A 16,710-nucleotide genomic window follows, 5' to 3' on the forward strand; every position below is an offset into this window, starting at 1 on the left:
TGGTATCCGACAAGAAGCCCGTTTCTCTCTCTCAACTTGTTCATCATTGTCGTCAGCATCGGACACCGACCGCGGCGTAGCACAAGCAGTGTGGGACGTCAACCAGTAAGGAACACGGCGCAAGGTGTAATCTCGTGTACTCGCCGATGTCCGCCGAGTAAACGGCCGACTTGCAGATCCTAGTCAGCGATCCTCGTCCTCGTCCTCTTCGATGGGCGCTGGTGTGCGGCGTTCCGTTCGTCTCTTGGGGCGTCTGTGCCTGGAGCTGCTGATGTTGCTCGCCGAGTCATCTGGCATGATATCCACATCGTCCAAGGTCCAGTCATCATCGCTTCCGCCGTCGCCGTCGCTTCCGGCTGCCCAGGCTGGCCGTTCATAGGCAGCGTTCTGGGAGTTCGCAGAACCGGGAGTCGGGAGTACGTCGATTCGCCGGCGGTTTTGAAAGTTTTGCATGAGCCCTGCTCCGCGCTGCCGGAGGGCCGTCCGCACCATCTCGGCTTTGTGATGCAGTTTCTCAAAGGCATCCTCGAGCGTCTCCATGCCGGCATAAATTTCTCTTTCAATCTCGGCGGCAGCCGCCATTTCCATTTCCTCGTCATTCGACACTGGATGCCTGCCGCCAAGCACGCCCGACGAAGCAAGGCTGATGAAGGATGCAGGCGTGGCACCCCGAGAGTAGGGCGAGAATGGAGTCGTCTGCCGCGAGCCCATCGCTGAAGCGCCGCGGGGAATTGGACTCGATGTCGAACGATGTCCCCCGTGCCCGCTGGCTGGCGTCTCACCCCTCGAGTCGACACCTGAGTTGAAATCATCCGCATCCGCTCCCGACCACAAGAATCCGTCAAAGCGTCCCGATGTGAGAATCTCCCACTCAGAACCATTAATGTTGGAGATGGTCACGAGCAGGTCGTGAGTCTCGGGGTTCTTGACGAGATACGTGGCACACTCGGCATCACGCGGGACTTGCGACAGCCGGTAAAGCCGTTGAAGAGAAAGGCCACACTTGATGATGAAGTCGTTGCGTGGCCGATACCCCGATCCCGGCGTCGGGGCGCGTGTGGATGGCTTCAAGTCTCGGGATCCAGACAAAAGAGCGTTGAAGTATGGCCGTTCCCCGGGCTCCAAATTGGTGAGAACCGCAAATGCCAGCGTCTCGTCGTCCACATCCTGGGGAGGCGGCACGGGCGTCTCTCCCGTTTGGTTGAGCCACTTGTCCACGGCCGACCTCACCTTCTTGGACTGACGCAAATAATGGTCCCTGAACTCCTCGGCGATATCAGGGTCCAACTTGACGGGGGATGCCGGCCGTGGAGGCTCCTCGGCAGAAATCTCAGCCGCCTTTGTCCCAATCTCGGCAAGATCAAACGGCGGCCACATGGGCAGCTCAATACGGCCGCTGACCCATTCAAGAACGTCACCCCAGGTCAGGCCCCTGTGAATCTCATGCGATCGGTCACACATGACACAGGCACAGCCGTGCGAAGGCAAGTCTCGCGAAAAGATATTCTCGAGCCTGTCGAGCAGCCGCCGTGCCACTGATCGGTGGCCTGTCGCCACGGCAATTGATCCGTGCTTGGATAGCACAGCCGAATACTGGTCCAAGATGTTGAAAAAGGGGGCAAACAGCGTCTCGGCACCGGCCAGGGCAGGGTTCGACGGGCGGGTGCCGTTGGGCGGCGGCAAAGCCGACAGAAAACGTTTGGGCACTGGGCAAGGCAAGCCGCCGTTCTGCAGCAAATAGTCGACTCGGGGCATGTCTTGGACGTCCACTTCGGGCGGAGGAGGCGGGGGCGGAGGCGGAGCAGCAGGGGCCGGAGTCGCAGTCTTGGAGGGGAAGCTTGACTCGGCGCCTTGTGTCCCAGGCGGCGCGTTCTTATCGCCGCCATAGAGATGAGGATGGGAGTGTGTCGTGGGCGTGGGCGTCTTGGGGGAAGAGTCCTGCACACTCGAGGGCGAAGACTCGTCGTCGACCGGGTCTTGCCGCTTGGAGCTGCGCATCGAACCTGGTCGCTTGGTCGAGTGTCGAGACGAACTAGATCTGGTGGAGCTCGAGGGGCGCAGCTTCTCGTGCGATTTGTGTTTTGGCGACTTGACATATGTTGCCTGGCTCGAGGACCCGGACTTGCGACTGACTTTGGACCTGTCATCGTTGCGGGAGGCAGATCTGGATAGTCCCTCGGTCGTAGACTTTGGCTCGTCGTCGCCCCTCGCCTGTTGCTCTGCCCGTTTCTTCTCCGCCGAGACATCCGTCTCTGGGGGTGTAGGCGGTCGGCTTGATTTCTTGGAAGCGGAAGACTTGCGGGGTAGCTCGGCGGACTTGGATCGTTTCTCGTCCCGGCCGCAGTCGGTCGGCTCTGGGGTTGGGGGATTCGACGGTCTCTTGGAAACGTCGTCCCGGCTGAGGACAGCCTCCTTGCTGTGCGCCTTGCTGAAGGAGGGATAGGGCAGCGATATGCGCTGCCTGTCCATGGACATCTTGGATAAGTCGGCTGTCAAATCGCTCGTCGAGACGGATGGACGCTTGGACTCGTCGCCATCTCTGTCCTTGTCCCTCTTGCGGTGACGCCTTGTCGACATGTGCGATTGATCGTCGCCCCCGTCGCCGCCCACTTTGCTGCGCGAGGACCTCGAAGAGCGATGGTGGCGGTGTTCGCGGTCCTTGTCTGATTTGCGATCGGATTTGGAACGGTGATGGTGTTTGTCGCGCGGGGTGTCAGGGGCAGCAGCGTCGACGTCTGCGTCATGATCCTTGGAAGGCATCCTAGGTCATCGAGAGAGAAATGGGCGGCGTCTGGAGATGCTCGGAGAGAGGCGACTTGGCGAGGTCGACGTCGAAAGGCCAAGAGCCGTGCGAGGCTCAGGCACGGGATGCCAACACCAAGCTGTTTGCCGTTGCTTATGGCGAAGGATGGGAGAAACGGAGGGGACAGGCGATGAAGAGGGTTCAAGTGAGGACGGAGAATAGGGCTGAAACGATGCCCAATCTGCGGGAAGCAGACGGGCGTGATTCGCGAGGGAGGAGGGGAAGAAGAAGAAGGGAAGTTGATGAATAGCCGGCATTCAAACGAGCGCCAGTTGGATGGAAGCTTGGCCAACGCCTGCGCAGAGGGAGGGTCCGGGCCTAGAGGCGCTAAAACAATGGAGGCTAGCCCGCTCGACAGGGCCCGACAGGCACTACCGCAGTACCTTGGTAAGTACAGAGTAGCTTGGGCAATGCTCGGGCGGTGCTGATTGGACTACTAGTACCACAGGTACTGTTCAAGTGCTTCTACTAGGTAGGTACCTAATTAGGTAAGGTAGGTAGTACGTAGGTAGGTAGTCACTGGCGACCAGAAGGAAAGGCGCTTGAACAGTGACAGAGCCGATAGCGTTCCCTGAGGGAACAATACCAGGTACAGTACAGTACAGCGGCTCAAGGCTCCCAGGGTGCCTTGCCCAGGCTCGGGTGGGACCTGAGCTCAAAAAGTACCTCGGGGAGCGGGACGGCTCTGAAGGTACCTATCCACCTTGGGTAGCAGGGCAGCCACACAGGTTACCGCTTAGCACAACAATGGGCTCACAGTACCTGCCGAGCTTGACCGCAGAGGAGTCTGGCACGGCACCTGGAGTACGTACAACTTACCAGGCCCAGCAGGGTCGATTCGTGAGGCAATTGGGGATGCGAGAAGGACTCAATTTTTTCGTGTTCGTTATCAGACACCGAGCGATGGAACTGGTCAAGATGCCCCAGGTCGGGCACCAAAGCAGTGCCCAATCATCCATGGCGTTGCTTTGTTGCCTGCCGATAGAGAGGGGGCCGGTGCTGCCTCGAGGCACTTTGTACAGTAAGGGGCTGGGAAACGCCCGTGGCGGGGTCTTTTCCAATGCAATGGACCTTGGCCTTTTTGCGGGAGAGAGAATCGTGGCCCTTGTACCCAAGTACGATACCCTCACCGACTCACCGAGCATGTAACTTATGCTTGCATGGACCAAGACGACAAAGAGAGTGGCAAGACCGAGTGTCGCGAGGCATGATGGCTCAAACAGCATTGTTGCATCGCCAACCTCGTCTTTGAGTCGTCCAACCGCATGTCTGGCCTTGGATACGGAGTATGCGCGCCTCTATAGCGCACCCCCAGGCCCTGGCAACCAGCCCCTGGGATATATGTGTCTACCACGGCTCTACCCGAAGTCGCCATCCTTTCTGAACTTGGTCTCCGTCACCCGGCATGCCATTCCAACGCCGACTGCTTTCCGAACCCAGACCCGTTACAGCCGGTCCAAGAGACCCCGACTCTCGAGCAGCAGGATTATCTCGTGCACAATGGACCGCACGTTTTGCTTCTCCAGGTCGACGACCAGGTCCGGCGTCTGCGGCTTCTCGTACGGGTCGTCGACGCCGGTGAAGCCCTTGATCTTGCCGGCGCGCGCCGCCTTGTAGGTGCCTCTCCGGTCCGTCTTCTCACAGTACTCGAGCGGCGTGGCGACGTGGATGAGGAAGAAGGGCCCCGACTTCTCAATCAGATCGCGCGCCTGCTTCCGCGCCTCCTCAAAGGGCGCAATCGGGGCCGCGATGACGGCGGCGCCGGCCTTGGTCAGCTCCGAGGCCACAAAGGCGATGCGCGAGATGTTGAGGTCGCGGTCCTGCCTGCTGAAGCCCAGCTCCGACGACAGCTCGTGCCGCACCGTCTCGCCCACCAGCATCGACACTGGCCGCCCGCCGCCCTGGTTGAGCGTCGTCTGCAGCGCGCGCGCCACCTGGTCCTTGCCGCTGTTCTGGTAGCCCGTCATGAAGACGGTGAAGCCCTTTTCGCGCGGCAGCGGGTTCTGCTCGCGCAGCACCTGCACCACCTCTGGGTACGAGAACCACGCCGGGATCTCCTTGCCCGTCTTGAGCCGGCTCCGCAGCTCCGTGCCCGAGATGTTCATGGTGCGCGTGCCCTCGGCGATCTCGTTGGCCGGCATGTACTCGTCCTTGTCGGGGATGTAAATCATCTCCTGGAACTCGACCATCTTGATGCCCAGCTCGTCCTGGTACTGCTTGACCAGCTCCTGCGCGTCGTACGGCCCGTAGTGGTCCTTGCCGTGCTTGTTCTTGCCGGGGCCGGCGTGGTCGCGCCCGACAATAAAGTGCGTCGCGCCGTGGTTCTTGCGGATGATGGCGTGCCAGAGGGCCTCGCGGGGGCCGCCCATGCGCATGGCCAGCGGCAGGAGAGCCAGCGCCGCCATGCCGTTGGGATACCGGGGCAGCAGAGCCTTGTAGACGCGGACCCGCGTGAAGTGGTCGATGTCGCCAGGCTTGGTCATGCCGACGACGGGGTGGATCAAGACATTGGCCTGCTGCGAGCGAGCCGCGCGCACCGTCAACTCACGGTGGGCTCGGTGCATGGGATTCCGCGTCTGGAAAGCAACCACCTTCTGCCACCCAAGCTTGTTGAAGTGGGACCGGAGTTCGGCAGGAGTGACTGCAGGCGTCAGCTCGTCTCGGCGTGCACACGAGGCAGGGTTGACTTACAGCGCAGATCCAGAAAGTCGTAGTGCTCCAGACGGTTGATGGCCTCGAGCTTGCCTCCGACGTAAAACTCCTTTGCAGCGCTAAACAGATGCTTGATGCCGGGGTGGGTATCGTCGTCGCTGCCAAAGACGTGCTTGGCCTCCTTGACCCTGTCGGCGAGACTACGTCAGCCTAGTTGGAGAGACGGACGCATCGAGCACATACTTGTCCGGGCGGTAGATGTCCTCGACGGTCAGGATGGCCAGGTTGCGGTCGTCCCGCGAGTCGCGCAGGGTGATGCGGGCGCCGGGCTTGACGCCGAGCTTGAAGATTTGCTCCTGGCCGAGGTCGAGGGTGATGGGCATGCTGAAGAGCGAGCCATCGGCGAGACGGTTCTTTTCGACGACTCTACAGACGCGTTAAGCTTGTGTCGAGGGATGGGTTTATGCAACGGCAGACAGCTTACCCATTGTAGTCCTTTTCCGTCATGAAGCCTGCAAACAGTGGTCAGCTGCGGCTGATGACGTCCGGAGTCGAGAGCGACTAGACAAACCTTCAAGGGGAGAGAAGCCGCCACTGAGAATCAACTCGAGATCGCAGAGATGGCGCTCGGTCAGGACAATGGCAGGGAGCTTCTCGGACTCGTCGAGGAGCTGGGCATGGCGCGGCAGGTCGCGGGCAAAGAGGTCCTTGAGGACGCCGCCGTGGGGGGAGTTTGCCATGGTGGATGCGGAGGGAAGAGGAGGATATTGGTTGACCGTGGACAATCAATGTGCGATGCGATGCGATGCAAGATCTAGATTTCAGGCAGACAGGAGGGGGAGGGGGGGGGAGGGGAGCAAGCCAGGCCAGGCGTCGCAGCCAAAGGGGGGGCAGCCGTTGATTCCGCCGCCTCTACGGAAGTACACAGTGGAGCGATCACGCAATGGCGGGGAGCAGAGGGCTAACAGAGGGCTAATGGACCGAGAGAGCAAAGCGATCGGGGTTCAAGGCCGGGAGGGGTCGGGCAGCGTGGGGGAGTGCTTCAGTAAGATGGCAAACGAAGACAGCTCCGGCTAGGCTCCATGCAATGATTACTGGATGATTGGCAAAGATGATTGGCAGCGTCTCACGCCCCGATGCCTCAAGTTCCAGAAAAATACATGCGTACTGTACACAGTCCAGAATCCAATGGGGTTGCCTCTTTGAGCCTCACGATGACGTGCTTGGCGGCGACGCTGCTGGCCAAGGTTCGGCTCGGCGAACGGCCCAGCCAGCCAACCAATTGCCGGCCAAGCCCACGTCGACAGCTTGGAAGGTCTAGATGAAGAGAACACTATGCTTATTAGGTAGTTAACAGTGCCGGACTTTTGACCGACTTCCACTTTGCCACTTTGCTGCACGTGGCTTTCTCTCCTCGAGCCTGCTGCGGGGACGCCCGGGGAAAAGCGCCGGAGTTGACGGACGGTCGGCGACGCCGGGGTCCGCCGTCATCTCGGACGGCCGACTGGGGGCCACATGAAACAGCTGCCTAGAGGATTGGGCAAGCCAAAGCCAAGAGCCACATCTTTTGAATGTATTTCCCCGCGTACATCTATGTCGAGTAATCTTCCTGGCTGATAGAGAAACGGAGGGCGGGACGTCGCCGGGCGGATCTCGGCGTTGGTGCGTGGTCCGTGGTCGACGAAGCCATTATCCCGGGCCTCGTCTTCCACACCAACACCAGCACGTGTACTCTGAGGATTGGATGCCGACGACGGAGCTACAGTTGCACCTACCCCTCTCTTACCCATCAGCTTACCACATCTGGCCCGACAACACCTTGGATTGGGCGCGAGCGCTGGTCGGGCCGTCGGCCACGCGCCCCGGGCCTCCGCTGGAGCCCCCGCTGGGAAGAGACGTGGGCGGGCACCCCAATGGCCGATGCAGTAGCCGAGCATCAAAGCGAAGCAGGAGTAGCATGTTTTTTTTAAGGTGAAATGCTTGTCTCGACGAGGAAGATGCACGGCTCGTGTCGAGAGGCGTCTCCATCGTTCTTGGTAAGCTGCGAATCCAAAGCACTGCATGATGGAGCCAGGCTTGGCCAAGCAGCTCCGCACTCGAGACAACCGTAATTAATGCTTGTCCGATCTGTTTGAGGGGCACTGGGTATGCATACTGTAGACTCCAAGTAATAATTACAACCCCTCTCTTTGGCTCGTGCAGTGACCGCACAGTCGTCTGGTGGCAGCCCATCTCCCCAAAGATGAAAAAGGTCTCGAATGAGAGCACCCTGCACCGTCGTGTATGCTTACCCGCCCCCGCTCTACTGCTTGAGGTTGTCTCAGTGGCATGTCAAGCCACCATCGTTGACATCGAGGTAGACTTAGCTCAATCATCATCTCTTGAGACAATTGTACACAGTGCCTTTGGGGACTGTGAGAGTCCCACGCGTCTGTCGTCGTCGTCGTCGGTCGTCGGTTGAACAGCCATCCACACCATGGCCACCATCATCCTGGGCTCGCTCCCAATGGGGAGACGAGGGCAAGGACAAGCCCACCGACATACATACTCTGTCCCGAGGTCCAATATTGCGCCCGAGCTGCCGGCGGGCCACTGCCGGTCACTCCATCGTAGCCAATAGAGTTTCTATAACTTCCACCTGCTACCTTCAGGCCTCGTCAACCCCAAATCCATCAACCTCATCGGCTCCGGCGTCGTCTTCCACGTCCCTAGCTCCTTTATTAAGGAGCTCGCCTCGTCTCAGGCCGCTTTAAGAACTACCGCTAACGCCTGGCCCCCTACTATATCGACGCCGTCCAGTTTATCAAGGACGTATAAGGCAAGAACTACAAGCTCCTTGTCGAGGGCGCAAACGCCCTTATTCTAGACATCGACTACGGTATATACGCCTAATTATATAACCAGCAGCAATTCTGCGGGGTCAAGATTGGTTGGAAAGGCACCGGCCCTTCGAGAGACGACATGATTACGCGTGCGGATGGAGCTTGATAGTGCAGGGAGCGTATGGGTAGGATGTCGATAGCGTGTCGGGTTTGTTTGTACTGTACTTTTGGAGATTCAGAGCCGGCATAGTTAAGGTAATTATATCCTCGGTTGATCATCACCTCAGTTATAGCCGGATGCTCCGTGCACCCCGGCCTTATCCCGCAGCAAACTCCCACCACCGCCACCACCGCCACCACCGATGTTACTTCTCACTTCTCCCCAGGCACCCAGCCCAGCTCGAGCCGTTTGCAAGGCCGAGGTACTGTAATTATTAGTACCTCGATACAGGCGTCTGCGTCCCGCTTGATCAGTGTCGGCGAATCTGATTGGCCACTGTCCTCGGAATGGTACGAGACAGCAGCACCCTCGCTGCGTCCCGCCAACAGGTCATCATCGTCTGGTCCTCCCTTGCTGCCGCTTGTTGTGCGTGTCAAGGTGTCCGACACCCAGAGTAAACAAACAATCGGATCGGATCGGAAATCAACGGAGAGCGCTGTCCTCGACGTCAATAATAAGAAATAAGTGAGACCTCTCCTTCTTTGTCTTTTTTTTTCTTGTGCTGCATCGATCTTAGTCGCGGTACCTTTGGCACCGCCTCCTCAGCCGCCCAGTGCAATAAGCGGGACGGGGCGAAGCAGCCTGAGAGCAAGCAGGCAAGCAATCCGGTTCCTTTTCCAGCGCTAACCCGTGCCTGGAGCCGCCACTAATAATACTTCGCCGTCGGGTGTCCACAGTATCCCGTCCCGACTACGCACCTGGCTCTTGGACAAGGTTCAGCTATTTGAGATTCCCGGGCCACTAAAAGCACAGCGCTGTAGCACTGTAGCTCCCCGTGCACATCCCAGCGCCTAGCACGGCCTGGTAGGTCCGTCTCTCGTCCGCTTCTGTCACGCCTCTCTTTTTCTCTCTTCTATTCCATGCCCTCCTCTGTCTGCTCTGCTGCAATTGAGCCGCCATCGACGAGCTCCTCTTTCCCCCCCGCCGCCGCCGACGCCGACGCCGACACCGGCCCTCTCGGCCTCTGCAACAGCTTGAGACGAGACAAGCCGTCCCGAGACACATCGCCTTGTTGTCGGCCGCCCAACGATCCCCCATGTCTTTCCCGACCGGTGCGCTGAGACTCGGCTCGGATCTGCCATCTCTCGTCCTCGCTTGAGCGGTGCAAGCCGTGTCCAGCACTGACGCCCCGGCGCTTTGCCTTCTCTTCTCCTCCGCCTCCGCAACGACTTCACTTTCCGCGGCGCCCATTCGCCATGTCGCCGGCTCGAGCTCGCTTCTCCGGCCTCTTCCCTCTCGTCCTATCCCTGTTGACCTTCCTGCTGGCCGTTTCGGCCGTCGACAAGGTCTACATCACTGGCGATGGCATCGACGGCGTGTCCCGCAAGCTCGACGTCAGTCGCTACCCGGCCCTTTACACCGGCGACTTTGACGACTGCATGGGCGGCGAGAGCTTGTTCAACGTCACCAGGTTCGACGCCGCCTACTATGCCGACAACCTCACCGTGCTCTTTCATCTCGACGGGACCACCAACATCCAAAGCGAGAATCTCATTCGTACGTCCATCTCATCCCGCTGTCGGACTGCGACTCCCGTGTATGACGCTTCTACGCCCATCTGATTGCTGACTGGTGTGTCCGTCCAGTCCACATCTCCGTCCAAGCATACGGCGAGAACCGGTTCAACATGACATATGACCCGTGCAAGGCCAACATTGCCAGCATGTGTCCCCTCAAGGCCAGCGTGCCCGTCACTGCTTTTGCGACGATTCCCATCTCCCCCACCGACGTCGCCGGCATCCCCTCCATCGCGTTGGGCATCCCCGATCTCGAAGGCTTTGCGCGCCTGCAAATCTTCGCAAACTCGACCCAAACGGAGATTGGCTGCTTCCAGGCCGTCATGAGAAACGGCAACTCGTTTTCCCAGCCAAAGGCTGTCGGCACCATCATGGGCATCCTGACAGCCTTCGCCACCCTGGCATCGTTCGCCACGGCAGTCTACGGGCTGAGCATGACGCACATGCGCACGCATTACGCGCACTCCTTTTCCGTCCTCGTCATCTTCGAGACCTTTCAGTCCATCTTCTTTTCCGGTGCCCTCTCGGTCAACTGGCCGAGCGTGCTTCCTGCCTGGTGGAGCAACTTTGCTTGGTCCGCTGGCATGTTCGCCAACGAGCGCATCGTTGACTCCATTAGCATTTTTACCGGCACCAACGCTAACATTAGCCAAGTTGGAGGGGCCGGCTCTGTCCAGATCAACAACGGCGGCGGCCTGCTGCAGCAGATTTACGGCAGGTCGCTGTCCGCCCCGGCTTTTGACAATGTGCCGGTCCAAGCTCTCGCGCGACGAGCAGAGTACAACACCAGCAACCCCTACGAATACACATGGCACGGCCACCCTCGGACTCCAGGCATGCCCATGCCTGGCACCTGGCCCGGATTCGGCGGTACCTTGTCGGCGGTGGACGTCCCCCCTGCCGAGGCGTTCCTAGTCAGCTTGATCTGGTTGCTGGTGATTCTGGGCGGCGTCGCCCTGTTCGTCGTCGTCACCAAGCTGGTCCTGGATGTGCTCGTCAGGACAAAATGCCTCAAGACCGACGGCTTCGACTATTTCCGCTCCCATCTCGGTGGTTATCTTGCCGCTGCAGTGCTCCGGACCCTCTTCATCGCCTTCTTTACCATCATGACCTTGTCCCTGTTTCAGTTTTCGCTTCACGGGCCGGCCGGGCCGACGGCCATTGCCGCCATCGTCTGGCTTATCCTCCTGGTAGGGGTCGGTGGATTGATTGCATACGCTTGCTACTCCAGGCTTCGTGGGGGCAAGCTCGAACTCTGCCGGGACACGGTTCGACTCGAGCGCGGAACGCTATTCCGAAAGATTCCGTTCATCGCCGCCACGAGGGCCAGCCAGATGGACGAGAGCGAGACCAGGGAGAAGCCGTATCTGTTTGGCGCAATACCGTTTGTCAGGATCAAGTACACGGCCCGCGACCCCGCCAGGCCCACCGTGCACCAGGACGAGGGCTTCACCAAGCGATTTGGATGGCTTGCAGCGCGATACCGACGAACGAGATGGTGGTTCCCCGCCGCCTACATCGGCTATCTGTTCTTCAGGGCCTGCTTCATCGGAGGCGGCGCTCGCAATCCCCTGGCTCAGGTCTTTGGACTGTTCATCTGGGAGATTCTGGCGTTGCCGGTCATCATCAAGCTGAGCCCATTTGAGAGCAACCGCATCACGGCCATCGCCATCTGGATGCTCTCGATATCCAAAATCGTCACCACGGGACTCTCCATCGCGTTCCTGCCCGACTTTGGTATCAATCGTATCGTCGCCACAGTACTGGGGATAATCATCATCATTGTCCAAGGATTCATAGCCATCGCCATTCTGGTATTGATTTCAATAGGCCTCGTCTCGACGTGGATGTCTCTCTCTCGAAATCGCGAAAAATTCCCCGAGCCGCTGGACCAGACTCGTATCCGATACTTTGAGCACCTTGAGGCTGGCGCAGCCGATCTCCCCCCGAAACCCAAGGGAGGAAACAGTCCAGAGGCACTCGCCGAGCCCTATTTCAACGTACGAGATGTGCGCCGCGCTCCCAAGATAGTAGACGAGGGTGGCACTGCTGCTCCCGGGGTCCCTGAACCATCAGGCCAAGTTGGAGCTTTGAGCGCTGCGGCGAGCGTTCGGCGCAGCCGCGCCAACAGTGCGAGCTCACGCTGCTCCGTCAACAGCCTTCCGCGCACTGGTCGCACTCACCGGGTGTCTTGGAGCTTGAAGGACGTGTCGCAATGGGACGCCGAAATGAATAGGGGCGACGTACAGCGCACGGGGTTCTCACGATCAGGCTCTCTTCGCATGCATGGACTCAACAACGAGGGGCAGGGCACTGCATCGCCGGCCAGGAGGCCGCCCATGACTCCAATGCGAGAGTCCTTTGAAGGGCCAATGTGGAGCGTTCCCGCCCCTGCAAGAGAACAAGGGACGGGGCCTGATACGTTGATGGGCGGGTTGGAAGAAGACGAGACGAACGACTTCGCGGCCGACAGGCTTGCAGAGACTCACTCTCCGCCGACAAGGGAAGAGGAGCGTTTAGGAACGCACGCACCAACGAGCGAGAAAGCCGAAGAGAGGGCTACCTCGTCCGCTCCCAAGGCGGCAGCGAGTGGGGAGGTTGAGACGCATAAATCCCCGCCTGTCGCGGATCCTGATGACAAAAAGGCGGGAAACTCCTGAAACAACCATGACAAGGTCTCGTTCCTTCTGGGGACCTCGCTTGAATGACGTGACATTCTTCTGACTTGGCTTCTTTCCCTCGATAACTCAGGCGAGTCGTGCTGGACAGTCAAGCAGCGCAAGAGATGGGCCCAGGTGGCTCACTGTATTTGGGACTGATTTAGATTTTTGACCGGTACAGGGACGCCGGATGGGCGTTGCGGAGGGTAGCTTTGGATAGCATGGCGTCGTGTTTGCACATCCTCCCCCCCTTTTTTTCTATGTAATATCTTTTATGAGCAGCAAGTATATTGGCAGAGACAATGCTCTGGCCTCGTGTTGTTGTGAAGCCGATTTTGGTGGTCTTCGTGAGAGGACAGTGGAGTGGTAGCCTTTACGCGCAACGGCTGATGTTAATATGAGGCCCCCTTTGCCTCGTAGACCCTCCTCAGTATCTAGCAGACCGAAAGTGGAGGAGTGTGGCTTGTCAAGGCGCAGCGCCGATACCGCACAATTAGGTGTGCACATTCCCCGTCTTGACTGCGCACCCCCCTCTAATTACGCCTACCTTATAAAGTGAAGCTATTCGCGATACGGGCACGAAGGCTGCTTATGTAATTCTACACATTCGGGCTCGAGGCTTGAAGATGCGTTATTTCGTCGAATTGAGCCCTGTCTGCCTGTCTGCCGTCCTTGAAGGAGTTCGTCGATATATAATTCCGCTGTGCCTCTTCCTCGTCTTGGACAGCCTCTTCTACCTCATCCCACTGTGTGGGCTCTTGCGAGGGCATCGCGACGATGATTTCCTCCTGTGTGCTGTGCCCTCGTGGGCTCGTCCCTACGAGGCAAAGTCCCCTTAATATCAACGGTCAGTTACATTGGCGGCCCTGTTGAAAAGACGTCACCACTCCTGTTGCACCCGACAAGCAGCACAAAATCAAACGGAAAACTGCGCGCGAGCAACCCATGTGTTGAGAAACAAGCCATTATTTGCAAACACCTAGCTATGCATGTGCAATCCCGTGATCTTGGCGATAACTAAGCTTGTGCTCTAATCCTCTCCCGTTCTCTCAGAGCGTCTTCATCCTTTCACTTCCAGACTAGGTTACCATTCTACCACCCCATTTTGTGCTCTGCTGCCTTCCCTCGCATGCATTGCCGCTTGCGTCGGTCAACCCGCGTGGCGATGAGACCGGTTGATATACTGGCGTTGAATGTGCCTGTGCACGCCATCGAGCTTCGCGTGGACAATCTGACGTTCGTCTCGAGCCGCAATCTCAAATCGAAACTCTTCTCGTGGCTGCTTGAAGTCTTCAAGGCTATCGGCAATCTTGGCCACGGTGAACTGCTCGTTGCAGCGCTTGTAGAGGCGCCCGATATGGGGAAGGAGGGCGTCGTTGTCGTCCAAGGTGGGAACATGCTCCCCCTTGATGAGCGCACTGTCCTCATGGGCCTTGTAGAAGTTGTACACGACCCAGACGGCGTCGGGTGTGCCGTCATGCTTGACCTCGACGACGGCGCCAAAACCAGTCGCGGCCCACCAAGGGCCGGTGCCGAAGGCATCTGAATCGGGGTCCGTACGGTCTGGGCCTCCCTCATCCGAGTCATAATCGTCATCGGCACAGTAGTAGAGGGCACCAATCTGGGCAAAGACAAAGCCATGCTCGTGATTGATGTCGTCGGACTGGGCGCTCTCTACTGAGTCTTCTCCGGAGCTGCGCTGCTCGCGGCGGCGGCGGCGAGGGCTGAGGGGTGTTCCAAGTGGCTGTGCGCTCCTGTACTCGATGGTCACATTGAGGTTGATGCCGAGGACGCTTCTATTGAGAACACCGCGCTCGTTTGATTTGTCGTCAAGGTTGGGCCAGAGATAGAAGCCTCCGGTTCTGATGCCATAGCGAACGGTCTTGCCCCCGAAGGCACTTTTGCCGAGCTCGATGAATGGCGTCCTGGTCATCTCCATTTGGAAGCAAAGCTCGCCAGCTGATTCGACATTGTTGAATTCTGTTTGCTGAACAAGGTCGATGAATTTGGCAACGGGCATGCTGTAATTCATCCGTCGATGAGCTCGGCCGTTCCAAATTTCGGAGAAAGCCCTGTACTCGGCATACTCCTCCTTGGTTGGGAACTTCTTGTGAATGGCGGCTCTTTGTTTCACGTAACCGAGTCTGCAGAGAGACTCCTTCGCGTCTTGCCACCGGTGAAAAATCTCTCGTTGCTTTGGGGTGAAGAGCGCTATAAGCTGCTCGTCGTAAGAGTTGGATCCAGATCCATTTCCATTTCTACTGCTGACGAAATGCAGCGTTGCCTACTGGGATGACGACAGGGATAATGAATTAGGTGGGTGGTAGGTGGGTTGGTTGGTTGGCAGGAAGGCTGGTGGGGAAGCATGCAAGAGGTAAGTAGCTAACTTAGCGTGCGTGCTTCTGATAAATATGTCCCGCACGAAAGCATAGATCAGCAGCGTGAGTCATCTTTGATCTGGCGTAGTCACCCGCTCACCTGATGAAAATAGGAGGGGAAAAACAGAGTATTACGATTTGCCCCGTGGTAAATCTCTATTTAGCCTAGACTCTATAGAAATCCCCTCATTTAGTTGGGCGTTGCGTGTCTTAGTTATCTGCTAGAAATCTCAATCTTATACGTCGCGCTCACCTCGCGCGGGGGATAAGCCCCTATAGTAACTTAGGGCCCCTCCCTAAGGGGGACCTCTCCCTTACTGGCTCGGGCGCTCGAGTACGCTTTTCCCTAGTTAAAGCTCTCTAAAAAATTCTAAGGATTTACTATTAAAAGATAATTAATATATAGTACTAGCTAGTGATATCTAGGTACTTTTATTTTAGCGGATTAGGCCGAATAGAGATTCGCTTTAGGGCAAATAGTAATACTCTAAAAAAAAGGAGGATAAGGACTATAAGCTACTTCGTAGTGCTTTCCGGACTCTAATATACGGACTACGTACGCCCCTTCACCTGCAGCAGTATAATTTTTTATATTTAAAAAATTACTTCTGCTCTCAGTTGCGGTAGCTTTTAAGCGCGATTTGCCCTTTCTCTCTTTTAATTTTTTTTCTTTTCACCCAGGTCATGCCACTTGCGCCCCTGGGAACTTACGAATCTTCTCTTCCTCAAGGCCGGCTGCTTGAGTCGTCAATATCGTATTGCCTTTCCCTCCGCCTTCTCTGATCCTCACTGGTCAATCCTCTCCATACGATTCTGGAAATGCCTGCCCCAGTTCTCTTCGTTCCGTTCGAGCTGCCCGAGCACAGGTCGCTCGACCCCTCTGCGTCCGAGTATGAAAAGAAAAGGGCCATTTCGTGGATCAGTGGCGTGCTAGCGACTTCATGCCATGGATACAGCGCTCTCAAAAACGATATCTTGGTCGCTTGCTCGCTGAGGTGTTAGGATCAGAAATTTCATTCTGCCCGATTTGGGACGCGATAACCCCAACTATCTCCAGCATAAGAAGCTGTCAGACGGAAAAACCAAGATGAAAACGAGTCAACGAATTCGAGATGATATGGGTGTTAAGCCCCGTGCTCGTCACCTGCCCGCGTGCTTTGCTCCTCCACGTCTTGCCCAGCGTCAAGCTGCCGCTGCTGACGCCGCTGCCGCTCAACCTGCCCGAGCCCAGCCCCCTTGTCCTCCCCGTCCTCCTGTCGCCGCCGCCGCCGCCTCTGCCCCCCAGGGGCCCCCTCCCTGCGCATCCGCTGCCTGCTCGCCCGAAGAACCAACCGCCGCCGGCGCCCGGCGCCATCATCGTCTTCTCCCGACTGCGGCTGTCGCCGCCACAGTCTCGGCCGCTCGTCTTGTTGGCCCTCTGGGCCGGGTGCGTGGGTATCCGGCTCCTGTGACGCCGCCGGTGCCGAGGGGAGCGGCGGCGGACGGCGCAGGACAATGACAATGGTGTCTGAGTTGCGGTAGGCTTGGATATCTGGGAGGCCGGGCCCGGGCCTTCGTTCGTAGATGGGTGCGAGTAGAGACTGCTGCTGCTGCTGGGACGAAGTCGAGGACTCTGCGTCGCCACTGTTCCGCCCCTCTCCACGTTACCGTCTGTATCT

At 58.1% G+C, this 16,710-nt stretch overlaps 4 protein-coding genes across 4 annotated transcripts; 1 reads left to right on the plus strand and 3 right to left on the minus strand.

Annotated features, from left to right (window-relative positions):
* Window positions 1-183: 183 nt before the first annotated feature.
* On the minus strand, window positions 184-2,760 carry HRG_04601 (5-Methylcytosine G/T mismatch-specific DNA glycosylase; the record flags this gene model as incomplete). Its single annotated transcript, XM_044863072.1, has 4 exons — window positions 184-713; window positions 783-1,432; window positions 1,481-2,566; window positions 2,627-2,760. 4 exons carry the CDS (start codon window positions 2,758-2,760, stop codon window positions 184-186), a joined length of 2,400 nt encoding a protein of 799 aa, XP_044721686.1.
* A 1,488-nt stretch (window positions 2,761-4,248) lies between these two features.
* HRG_04602 (ATP-sulfurylase domain-containing protein) lies at window positions 4,249-6,195 on the minus strand (the record flags this gene model as incomplete). The annotated part of the gene is made up of 5 exons (XM_044863073.1): window positions 4,249-5,444; window positions 5,495-5,643; window positions 5,699-5,881; window positions 5,940-5,967; window positions 6,027-6,195. The coding sequence occupies 5 exons, from the start codon at window positions 6,193-6,195 to the stop codon at window positions 4,249-4,251; spliced, it is 1,725 nt and encodes a 574-aa protein (XP_044721687.1).
* A 3,498-nt stretch (window positions 6,196-9,693) lies between these two features.
* Window positions 9,694-12,108, plus strand: HRG_04603 (transient receptor potential (TRP) ion channel domain-containing protein; the record flags this gene model as incomplete). The annotated part of the gene is made up of 3 exons (XM_044863074.1): window positions 9,694-9,994; window positions 10,084-12,014; window positions 12,091-12,108. 3 exons carry the CDS (start codon window positions 9,694-9,696, stop codon window positions 12,106-12,108), a joined length of 2,250 nt encoding a protein of 749 aa, XP_044721688.1.
* Window positions 12,109-13,824: 1,716 nt separating this feature from the next.
* Window positions 13,825-14,613, minus strand: HRG_04604 (uncharacterized protein; the record flags this gene model as incomplete). Its single annotated transcript, XM_044863075.1, has 1 exon — window positions 13,825-14,613. One exon carries the CDS (start codon window positions 14,611-14,613, stop codon window positions 13,825-13,827), a length of 789 nt encoding a protein of 262 aa, XP_044721689.1.
* Between the last annotated feature and the right edge of the window lie 2,097 nt (window positions 14,614-16,710).

This window comes from Hirsutella rhossiliensis, assembly GCF_020360975.1.
Source record: "Hirsutella rhossiliensis strain HR02 chromosome Unknown scaffold00004, whole genome shotgun sequence".
NCBI classification, from domain to species: Eukaryota; Fungi; Ascomycota; class Sordariomycetes; order Hypocreales; family Ophiocordycipitaceae; genus Hirsutella; species Hirsutella rhossiliensis.